This window comes from Bison bison, unplaced genomic scaffold, assembly GCF_000754665.1.
Source record: "Bison bison bison isolate TAMUID 2011002044 unplaced genomic scaffold, Bison_UMD1.0 scf7180017864472, whole genome shotgun sequence".
Lineage (NCBI taxonomy): Eukaryota > Metazoa > Chordata > Mammalia > Artiodactyla > Bovidae > Bison > Bison bison.
In genome coordinates this window covers 11,265,792-11,276,451 of record NW_011495033.1, presented here as the reverse complement: position 1 = coordinate 11,276,451, position 10,660 = coordinate 11,265,792, and the positions used below count along the sequence as shown (strand labels likewise).

Genomic DNA, 10,660 nt, shown 5'->3' with positions numbered 1-10,660 from the left:
TGGTTGGAGAGGCCTAGGCTCCCCTAGTCTCTGGCAGAGATCTGGGACTTACTGGTTCTGCTGCAGTGTTATTAGTTACCAAACGTTGCCTGGAGGGCAGGGATGGGGGTGGGGGGCGCTGGAGGGGAGAGGCAGTTCAGACTTCCAAGAGAGAGAGCGCCGAGCCTGGGAGGGACGAGGAGGAGGAGGGCATAGCTGAGATCTCAGATCCCCCCAGGCTGTATGGGAACCAAAGAGAACAGGTTTCAGTCCCTACACCCCCTGCTGACACAAGCTGCCTGCTGTTGCCATAGTGACGGCAATACCCACCCCTCCACCACCACCCCACGGCTGGCTGTGTGGTCACCAGTGAAGGGAGAGGGTGCTTATTCTTGGCCACAAAGGAGAAAAGGGACAGGGAGGCTGCTATGGAGGTGGGGAGGGGGCATAACCCTTCTCTGTCCCCCAGGCCTAGCTGGGGGTAGTCAGGGCCTCTGAGGGTTTCGAAGCCCGAGAGGGCTTAGAGGTCACCTCCTCCAACCAGCTCCGCTCCAGAGGGCAGCAGCAAGCCAGGGCTTCGAGTATCGGGTGCTGGAATCCCGTGTGTGCCAGCCGAGCTCCACGTCTTCCGTAGGTGTCACCCCCAGACCGGAAGCCTGTTACCAAGGCTGTTCCCATGATCTCAGGTGGCCTTGCCCTGCAGTGGTGGTTTGAAGTGGGGCTTGGCTTCCCAGCCGGAGGTTGAGACCGGGTGGTGGCAGTGAAAGCTCCAGATCCTAGCCACTAGGGCAGTGCTCAGGGAAGGGCCCTGGGCCTTCAACTTCGCAGAAAAGAATTCCCACAAAGACGGAAAGTAGTGAAGCCAGTAAAGTATTTATTAAGAGGCAAAAGTGTACAGTACGTGTGGATAGACACACAGGCAGCCTCAGAGGGAGAGTCCCTGAGTCGCGCCCTCATGACAATTTAAATCACTCACAAGGGGCATTTCTTCCGGGTTTCCTTTGGCCGATCTTTTTGATTGACCTGGTTCACAGTCCATCTTTGATGTAGCTCAGGACCCTCCCATGTGTACACAAGCATCTTAGCCCAGATGGATTCTACCGCAAAGGACTATGGGTAGAGTATCCCTTGACGTCACTCTGCTTTGACCTCCAAGGAGCCTTTCTGCAATTATGTGGTGGAGGAGGTCTCCTGACTTGCAGAATGAGAGATGTGGTCTGGGGAGGGCCCAGCTTCCTGCCTTCATTGTCCTGCTCTTCTTGTCTTGGAGATTCGGTCCACAGGGAATGAATCCACAGTCACTTTACCCCCGGGGGGGCCCATCTACCTCCCACCTCACCTGCACCAACTGACCAGGCCCTGGCCCTGGCCCCAGGGGCCCTCTTCACCCAGTAAAGCCCGTTTTTGGCCTCTTCCTCTCGTCTCACGTTCCTCCAAAATCCACTCTCAAAATCTATCTCACGCTCTTCCAAAACTCCAGCCCTGCCCTGGGACCCCTCAACCCCTGGTTCCCGGGGCCTGGCCTGACTTGGGACCTGCCTCTCGGGTCCCAGAAAAGACCTTATTTCTTTCTCCCTGTTTTGTGGACTGTCCTCTCCACACCTGCTACCTCCTAGTCTTACTCCCTCCTTGGATTCCAGGAAGAGAAAAAACCATTAGAAACTGCCAGAGGGGAGGGGAGCCTTTATTGACAGCTCAAGGGCCAAAGACCCTGGGGTTCACGTGTGACCCCTCAGCTCCTGGACACTGCAGCAGGCTCCTGACTGCCCCCACCTCTCCCCCTGCACCCGACACACTGGGCCTCTCCCTCCCCGTTCTCGGCTCTCTCCCCTCCCCTCCCTCCACTCCAGGCATGAATACTTGCTGGCTTCCAGATGCCCCCCCACCCCGCCCCCTTCAAGTCTTCCATTGGGCGCCCCTACCGCTGAGGTCTTCCCTGACTACCTTCCCTTCCTGGTTCAGCTGCCTCCAGCAGTGTGTCTCTTTTATTTATAGTGTCTCCAGCGAGACTGTGAACTCCAGGACGACAGGCATTTCTGTCTTATTCCCTGCCATAACCCCAGCGCCTAGAACATAGATGCGCAAGAAATATTGAGGCAAAGCAATGAATCCCACCACCCACCCTGGACAGGCTGTGTGCACACACTCTGCCCCTAGTACAGGGCGGAAAGGGCAGGCTGGGTCTCAGCTGCCTCTGCTGGGGGCTCACTGGGCGTCTTTCACCAGCCTCCTCTCCTTTCGGGGCCTGTGTGTGTGTGTGTGTGTGCGCGAGCGTGCGCACACGCGCTTAGTCGCTCAGTCGCTCAGTAGTGTCCAATTCTTTGAGACCCCCACGGACTACAGCCCGCCAGGCTCCTCTGTCCACAGGATTCTCCAGGTAAGAATACTGGAGTGGGTTGTCCATTTCCTTCTCCAGGGGATCTTCCTCACCCATGGATCGAACCCAGGTCTCCTGCATTGCAGGCAGATTCTTTATCAGCTAATTCACCAGGGAAGCCTTTCTGGGCCTCTGCTTCCTCCCTTATATAACGAAAGGGAGGAACTTCTCCAGCTGTCACTGTGTAGGAACTCTGAGGTCCCTTCTCCATTTCTCCAAGGGGGGTGTCATCGATAGGGAATTCACAAAGGTGGGAGGGGTGCCTAGTGGTCCCTGCTCAGAATAAGTCTCCAGGCCCGAGGCCCTTATCCTGGCACCCTAGGATGGGTTGAGGAGAAAAAGACAGCAGTAGTTGTGGGAACTAAAATCAGGCTTTCCTGGCCATCCAGTGGTTAAGAATCAGCCTTCTAATGCAGGGGACATGGGTTCGACCCGTGGCTGGGGAACTAAGATCCCACTTGCCTTGGGGCAACTAAGACCATCTGCCACCACCACTGCGCCCAAAAGGAGAGATCCCAAGAGACACAACTAAGACCCAACACAGCAAAAAATAAAAAGGAAAAAAACTGCACAGATTTGGGAAAGTTTTTTCCAAAAATAGATCCATATTTTAATCACCATCGAAGTCCAATCTGAGAAGCCTGAGGGACAGAGGCCAAGCCCTCTTAAGGGCTGAGACCAGAGGTCAAGTGTCCAGGAGGGAAGGGTCACCGGAGGAAGCCCACTGTCAAGCAGGCGAGCACGGGGGCCAACAGGGTGGGCAGCGGCTGGGCCAGCAGCAGTCCCGGGGCCCCGGACCTGAAAACCTGGCGCTGGCCCAGGCTCTGCACGGGCCTGACGTTGTCCGTCATATTCACTTTCTGCTGGTCGTCATAGAACAGCTTCTGGGAGAAGGCCAAGATCTGTGGGAGGGACAGGGATCGTCAGGGCGGGTAGGCCCTGCTCAGTGTGTGGCTCAGAGGAAAAGAATGAGGGATGCAGGCCCTTGGTGTCTGGGGCTGCGGGCGCTGGGGGGGAGCTCGGCTTCCTAAGCTTTCGGTTTGGAGAGTGCATGGTTCCTCTTCCCACCATCGTATTATCAGAGAAGAGTGCTTCTCAAGCTCGAGCTGGCATCAGCCTCACCTGGGGGCTTGTCGGGCCGCCCTGCGCCCGCGCCCCCGCCCCTGGGACGGCTGGTTTCTGGGAGCCGGGCAGGGGATACTGCACCCTCGTGTGGGCCCTGTGTACCTGGTCCCTGTGGAGCTGTATTGGCTTCTGGAACACGGTCCAGACCACCTTCTCGTCGCAGGTCGGTGTGGTGAGCGAGCCCAGGTAGCGGAAGTAGTGCCTCAGACTCTCCTCCTCGGGGAGCAGGTCGAAGAGGCTGACGCCTTCTTTCATTGTGGTGTTCATATCTGCGGGGACAGAGGTCACCCCCTCACACACTTCACTCAGAGCTCAGGCCCCCACCATGCAGACCTTCCTTTAAAAAATATATATATGTATTTATCTATTTGGCTGTGCTGGGTCTTAGTTGCGGCCCTTGGGGTCTTTAGTTGCAGCATGCAGAATCTGGTTCCCTGGCCCGGAATTGAACCCAGGCCCCCTGCACTGGGAGCACGGTCTTAGCCACAGGGCCACCAGGGAAATCCCTGGACCCTCCTTCCTAGGACAAAGTCTCCAACCCCATCCCCTCCGCTCCTGTGACCCCCACCTCCCAGTCCCTGCCATCCTGACTCACTGGGTCTGGGGATGTCAGACAGCGCCTCCACCAGGGGCTGGAAGTTCACATTCTTGGATCCGTCCTGGAATGGGAGGGAAGGGGGCTTAAGAGAGGCTTGTGGGGAAGCGGGGTTGGGAGTGGGGTGACCACCAGTTCATTCTCCCAGTCTGGAGTGGGGGTGGGCGGGCAGGCAGTTTCTAGGACCCTGAGAGGCTCTGGGCTCCCCACATGGGGGTACACAAATCACTGAGTAACAGAGGGGACTTCCGAGCCTCCCCAGCCCCCTCCTGCCTTGCTGGGATCCCGGGCGCCTGAATCCTAGGAACCAGCCCCTCCGACCCTGGGGTGGCGGCGCACCTCCACCATGAAGGCCAGCACCGCGATCTCATCTTCGGCGAACTGGTTCTGGCTCGCGTTCCTGGATAGCCCCTTTTCTTTCTCGTGCACTATGTGCATCTGGTCAGGGGTGAGTGGGATGGAGAGAGAGCCGGTCAGAGCGTGGACCGCCCTCCTCGCCCAAAGCAAGCATACCCAGGGCCCAGCCAAGGCGCTGACCCCAGGGGAAGAGGTCCCTCACCTCCATGGCAAAGCGCTCCCCGTCGAAGCTGTGCTCTGAGCCCCGATCCATCGCCCTGGACCAGTGCAGGTGCAGCTGCGTGGCTCGGTACCGGGTGCTCAGTCCTCCTCCAGCGATCGAGGGCTTATCCTCCAGCAACACCATCACTGGAGGGCACAGGAGGGCGCAGGGTCCTCGCACCCACCTCCTAGCCTCTCCCAGCCCCCGTCCCAGCTCCCCCCAGGCAGGACCTTCTCTCCTATCTCCCTCCCATCCTGGGCTGCGGTCCTGAAGGGACAGGGCGAGTGGCACAGCCTGGCCCTTCCCCTGGCGCCTCACTGCCCGCCTCTCCCTCTGCACGCCCCCCACTGCCCGCCTAACACGCGGCTCAGCCTGGTCCCACCCCTCCACGCGTGGCGCCCCAGTGTTTTCAAGGCAGCGTCCAAATTCCCCAGCCTGGCTGGCTGACCCTGGGCTGGCTCTGTCCTGCACGCACACGGGGCTACACACAGCCCCTTGAACACCCCAACTGTTGCACGCCCCCGTGCCTTTGCACACACTGTTCCTTCTTCCTAGAACCTGTCTCCGCCCCACCCCAAACTGCTTTGATTAAAAATACCACTAGAGCGTCCCCTCCTTTCCCAGGCCCACCCTGCTCTCCCTCTCTACCCCTGCCCTCCACGCAGGGCTTGTCGGCCCCTCCCCTGGCAAAGGTGCACCTCCCAGGAGGAGCCCAACCCTCCAGTCCTCAGGTAATGTGGGTCCCAAGACCAGGTGCCCCTGCTGCCTTGCCTGGGGTCTTCACCTCGCACGCCCGATACCCACCTGTATGCCCGTTGTTTTGCACGACCCACTGGTGCTTCATGTTGTAGCCAGAAAAGGAAAAGCGCCCCAGGTTTGGGTCCAGCTGAGTCTTGGCTGTGACGATGTTGACGGGGGACTGGCGGTTGTTCTGGCAGCTGCCTTCCCACTCGTCTGGCTCTGAGCAGGGAGGGAGGCTAGGCTGGGAATCAGGGGCGCCTGGCACAAGGGTATGGGGCCCTCTGCCCCATTCAGGCCCACTCAGGTTCAGCAAGGTCCTCCTCTGGAGGCCAGCAGACTGGGCTGGGGGATGCCCAGCATAGAACTCCGCCCTCTCCCTCCTTCCTCCTCAACGTGCACACACACACACACACACACACACACACACACACAGAGAGTCAGCGAGGCGTAATGTGGGGCAGGGTGGGACTAGGCTGTGAGCTCTGGGGTACAGGACCACCTCGGATGCTCAGCCGTGAAAGAAGAATGCTGGTGATACCTGCTTCCTGGGGGTTCTGAAGTTCAAAGGAGCTGGGTGGCAGAGTGAAGGGAGGCCGTGGAGTCCCCTGGAAGGGCCACTTGCGAAAGGACCCCCAAGACCTGACACTGAGCCTTGTCCAGACACTGGGGGGCAGGACGGAGCCCCCACCCCACACCCCGCAGAGACGGGCTCCGTGAGTCTGGACCTCTGACACTGCGGGGCAGGACGGAGCCCCAGATCGGAAGAGCACACGTCGGAGACGGGCTCCGAGAGTCTGGACCTCTGACACTGGGGGGCAGGGCGGGGCGGGGAGTGCTGTCAGGCCAGCAGAGGAGGCAGCAAAGTGTGTTCCTCCCTTTGATGCTGCTGCTGCTTTATTTCAGAAGACGGAGGGCTGACTTCTTGGGTGACAGAGGTGATGACAGGAGGTACCAGGAAAAAGTCCAGGTCACTCTAAATCCCGTTTCCTGAGCACCAGGAGTGTGTGTGTGTGTGTGTGTGTGTGTGAAGCTGATATCTGCCTGCAGCCACCACCACCCTCATCCTTCCCACCGTCCCTGGGTCTCCATTTCTGCCTGGACGGTCCCTACCCCAAGACTCGCCGCACTTACCCAAGCAGGTGTAGTTGGAGGGCTTGACTTGAATCTGGTAGCACCAGTGTGACGCTGAAAGGGAGAGGAAGGACGTGAGGCCTGAGCAGACGCGTGTCAGTGAGGCTGCGTGCACCCATCTCTGTGAGTGCCGGCGAACTGTGTGCACACGGGTAACTGTGTGTGTGTGTGTGTGTTTATGTGGTGAGTCAGAGGCTGGGAACATCCCTGAAGTCAGAGCCCAGCTTGGCAAGGGAAGGAGCTGAGGTCCTGTCCTGGGGGACAGAGGGCCCAGGAGGAGGAGACTTAAGAAGAAAAGGTAGGGATGGAGAAGGAGGCGGCTGAAGCAGCCAGGCTCCGGGTGTCCCTGACGCACAGCTGGTCCCCTGGGCCTCTTGCCCGGGAGACACTGGCCCCTCCAAAGCTGGTCAGCCCTCCCCAGGGGCCAGCATCACTGTTGTTCATCAGCCACCCCCAACTAGACTTGGAGGAGAGGCTCTGGGGAAAGGGGAAGAGGAAGATTAGGGCTGGGCACCCCCCTCTCCTAGGACAACACAGCCGTGTTCAGCCTGGTTGCTTTCCCAGAGCTGATGGGTGATGGGGGAGACTAGGCTAGCCCCTCCCCAGAACACGCCCCCTTTACCTAGGCCTTCTCCCCTGTCCCACCACCTCAGTCCTGCTGAGGGTCCTGACCTTGCCTTCCCATCCCCCACTCTGCCTACAGCAGACACAGCATCGTCCTCAAAAAATGCTGCGTCAGGCATGTAGCCCTAATGAAAGATTGGCAGGAGGACAAGCTGCGCAGGGAGACCCTCTCCTCTGAGCCTTCTGCTCAGTGTTTCTGTAAACCTGAAACTGTCTAAAATCAGCCTACTGATTAAAAAAAAAGGCTGGGCCAGCAGAGTGGACGAAGCATTTGATCACAGCTGGAATTCTTAGGTGGGCCACTTATGAAAGGTGGGTTTAGTGATGTCACTTAATCTCTCTGAGCCTTAGTTTAGCCAAGTGTAAAATGGAACTAATACCACCCACAGGGCTAACACCATCCACTCAGAGGATGGGAGGGAGGGTTAATGAGAGTGTTCCAGGCAGCCTGGAATTTAGTCAAGTCCTTCCCTTTCCCTTGCCTCCCTCCCTCCCTCCCTCCCTGCCCCCTCCTGTCGGGGCACAGATGGCCAAAGTTAAGGAGGGGCTGAGAGGAGAGAAATGAAGTGAGCTGGAAAGAACTCAGGGATGAGGAAATTCCTAGAAAAGCACAGCTTCTCCAGCTCAGCCTGAGCTAAGGCCTCTAAGCACGTCCATCCCCACCCAACCCAACCTCCTCTGGGGTCCCTGCCATGAACATGAGATGGGGAAGGGGCAGGCTCTCAGAGGGAGGTGGGAGGGAGGCCAGTAGAGTGAGCATCTAGAGGACCCTGGCCCCCCACCCTCCCCCATTCCCCACCCCCACCCCCCATCCCTGGGAGCCACCCTGGGTTTCCCAGTCTCCAAGTTCTGGAGCAAACGCTTCCCCTACTTTGCTGGCACAGCCTCTTTCAGCAAAGGAGTGTCCCTGCAGTGTCTTCCCAGGCCAGTCCATCCCCTGCCTGGGACAGGGCTCTGCTGCGCCCTGTCTCTGCATCTGGGCAAGCCCCATGAGGGGCAGCAAAGGGTAGCGGCCGCTTCCCGTCCAGGCCCCTCTCTGCGCATGGGCAGAGGTCCAGCGCTGGAGCCCGTCACCTGGCCTCCAGTCCTGCTCTGAGTCTTGCTTCTTCTCTGCAGCAGACTTCCCTAACTCTTCTGAGCCCACTAGCGTCCTTCCTTCCCGAGGCAAGAGGAGCTGCCACGGATCTCCCAGATCCGGTGTCCTCAGACACCCTGGATGGGGGTTCAGCTGCTCCCTGTGTCTCCACCTCTCAGAGGTAGCACAAGGGGCTACTGGAGTTGAGCCGGTCCTTCCCTGTAACTGAAGCCCGGCGGGAAGGGGTGTTTCAGGGCAAGCCTGACCTGAGCCAGGCTCCTCAGGACCCAGTTCTAGCAGGTGGAACCCCCATCACCTCCCCAGAGCCCATCTGGTCCAGCCTGAGCTTTTCTTAGGAATTTGGTCTTCCTGCCTTCTGGCTGCAGCTACTGGGATTATAATGGTGACCTCTGATCCAGCGTCTTAATCACAGAGACTTTTGACCTGCTTGGTTGAGTGCCCTTGTAACTACACTCTTCAGGAAGCCAAAGCCAGAAAAAATGTGATGTTGATGAGGCCAAGGCCAGGGTCAGGTCTGTATCCAAAGGCTGAAGGTAGGGGCTGGTTTTTAGGCAAGAGATGGCAGGCTCAAACCAGCTCAGGTTCTGTGCTGGCTCGTGAGCAGGCAGCCCTTGTAGATGACTTTCAGCCCGCAGTCTCAGGCCACTTCCCAGGGGGCCGGGGAAGGAGAGGAGCTACTCGAAGGTCTTGGCTCCAAGCTCTGGGTTCTGCCCAGTCCCTCTGCCCTGACCAGGGACCGAGTGAGGGAACGGCCATTGCCAGTCACTCAGCTCCGGCCCCCCACCCTTGACTTACCCATCCCGCCAGCCCCCTGCTTTAGAGATGACTGAAGATGTTCCCTCCGGTGGACCTTGCTCACACCGCCCTCCAACTTCAGGGGGAGGGAGGGATCTTGAAAACCAGCTCAGCAAAACCCAAATATGCCCCGGGCAAAGTCTCAGTAGCTTCTGGCCAGATCTGGGGCTCTACAGGGGCCTGTGACCCTCTCTGCTCCTCTCTCCAGGGCAGCAGATACCCTGGGAACTTCAGATACCCTGGTCACCCTGCAGCCTCAAGCTCCCTAGGAGATGAAGCGAGGGACAGCGCTCGGTATCTCCCAGTCAGAAAGCCCCAGCACTTCTGGGGCGCACAGCTTGTTATGAGGGGGTGGCTGAGAGAGGCTCCCGGCTTGCTGGGCCCAGGCCAGTGGTGGAGCAGTCAGAGCCATGTGGCTGCAGAGCGCCTGCCATGTGCCACACTAGCACTTACACCCACTGCCTTACTCGAATCCTTAGTACGGTACCTGAAGTCAGAATTACTTTCTGTTTTGTAAGTGAGGAAACTGACTTACCCAAGGAGGAAGCTGACTTACCAAGGAGGAAAGTGACTTACCCAAGGCCATGCAGCTACCCGGCAGCCACATTAATTGCAAAGCCGTTTCTCTTTCTATAAGCCCAGCAGCTTAGGAAGCTTTCAAACCTCCAGCCCTATATACAAAAATGTTCACATCCTGCCTTCTCGCTCAGGATGCCTCTCACGTCCCCACCATGGGCCAGCTAAGTCTCTCCTGAAAGAGGCACCCACACCCTCTTTCTCTGCTACTGGGGGGGAACCCTCAACCCTTGACTCACTTCCAGGGAGGAGCATCTAGCTTTAGAGAGGAGATGCGGCCAGGTGGACCCCAAGGACCATCCGAGGGGTAGCTGAGAAGGGGAATGGCAGATAGGGGTCTCCTTCCAAGAAGATGGTTCCTCTTGGGGTGTGGAGAAGATACCAGTCAGATTGGATCCCCGTGCCCAGACGCCAGAGGCGCCTTCAGCTCCTTATCAAATATTAACACCCCTCTCCTGCCACCTCCCACCTAGGCGAATAATTAAGGGCTCAGCCTCACCATTAATCTTTAAACGAAAATCACCCTGGCCGGAAAGACCGGCTTGGCCGGGACCTCGGGTCTCCGGATGCCCCCGGCCAGGCTCCATACACAGCGCTGGAGGTAAAAGGTGCTGGCAGTCTCCCGGGGGCAAGGAATCAGGGCGGAAAGCGGCGATGCCAGGGCCCCACCGCACCCAGTTCGTTGCCCCTGGTCGGAGCCGGGGGTAGCCACCAAGCACTGAGCCCCCGCGGGACGGAGAGCGACCCACGACAGACCGAGGAGCGCGAACAAGGGCGTGACACGCCAGAAAGGGTGAGAAAGCGGAGGTGCGCGCGGGGCCGCTCAGGGGAGCATCCTTGCCCGCAGCCCGCAGGGCTCCTGGAGGAGGACCGCGGACCGCGGGCCCCGAGCCCCTTCGCTGGTTCCCCGGCGCCCGCCCCGCCCGGCCGCACGCGCCGCCGCATCTCGGGCGGGCGCAGCCTGGGCGCGGGGCCGGAGCTCCGAGGGACCACTGAGGGGCCACCGAGGGGTCCCCGGGCCGAAGCCCTCGTTCACCTGCACGGGCCTGGGGCGGGGCGGCG

The 10,660-nt window shown here is 59.3% G+C and overlaps 1 protein-coding gene across 4 annotated transcripts; it reads right to left on the bottom strand.

Moving 5' to 3' along the window:
- Positions 1-2,941: 2,941 nt before the first annotated feature.
- Positions 2,942-10,205, bottom strand: CA4 (carbonic anhydrase IV). Of its 4 annotated transcripts, none has more exons than XM_010861573.1 (8): positions 10,098-10,205; positions 6,508-6,561; positions 5,440-5,595; positions 4,636-4,781; positions 4,416-4,514; positions 4,077-4,140; positions 3,584-3,750; positions 2,942-3,258 (listed from the first exon to the last, which is right to left on the bottom strand). In XM_010861573.1, the coding sequence occupies exons 1-8, from the start codon at positions 10,183-10,185 to the stop codon at positions 3,064-3,066; spliced, it is 969 nt and encodes a 322-aa protein (XP_010859875.1). In that variant the 5' UTR covers positions 10,186-10,205; the 3' UTR covers positions 2,942-3,063. The 4 variants fall into 4 exon arrangements, with proteins under 4 accessions (XP_010859875.1, XP_010859877.1, XP_010859876.1 ...); XM_010861575.1 differs by lacking the exon at positions 10,098-10,205 and adding an exon at positions 9,838-10,059; XM_010861574.1 differs by lacking the exon at positions 10,098-10,205 and adding an exon at positions 9,599-9,815.
- Positions 10,206-10,660: the final 455 nt, after the last annotated feature.

Bases quoted from the DNA above. Each gene is read 5' to 3' on its own strand.
- CA4 (XM_010861573.1), bottom strand. From the start codon at position 10,185: ATGGAGCCTGGCCGGGGGCATCCGGAGACCCGAGGTCCCGGCCAAGCC. The intron at 5,596-6,507 runs GTAAGTGCGGCG...CTCCCTGCTCAG, and splicing joins CTCCAACTACACCTGCTTGG to AGCCAGACGAGTGGGAAGGC. The intron at 4,141-4,415 runs GTGCGCCGCCAC...CTCCCATTCCAG, and splicing joins TGCTGGCCTTCATGGTGGAG to GACGGATCCAAGAATGTGAA.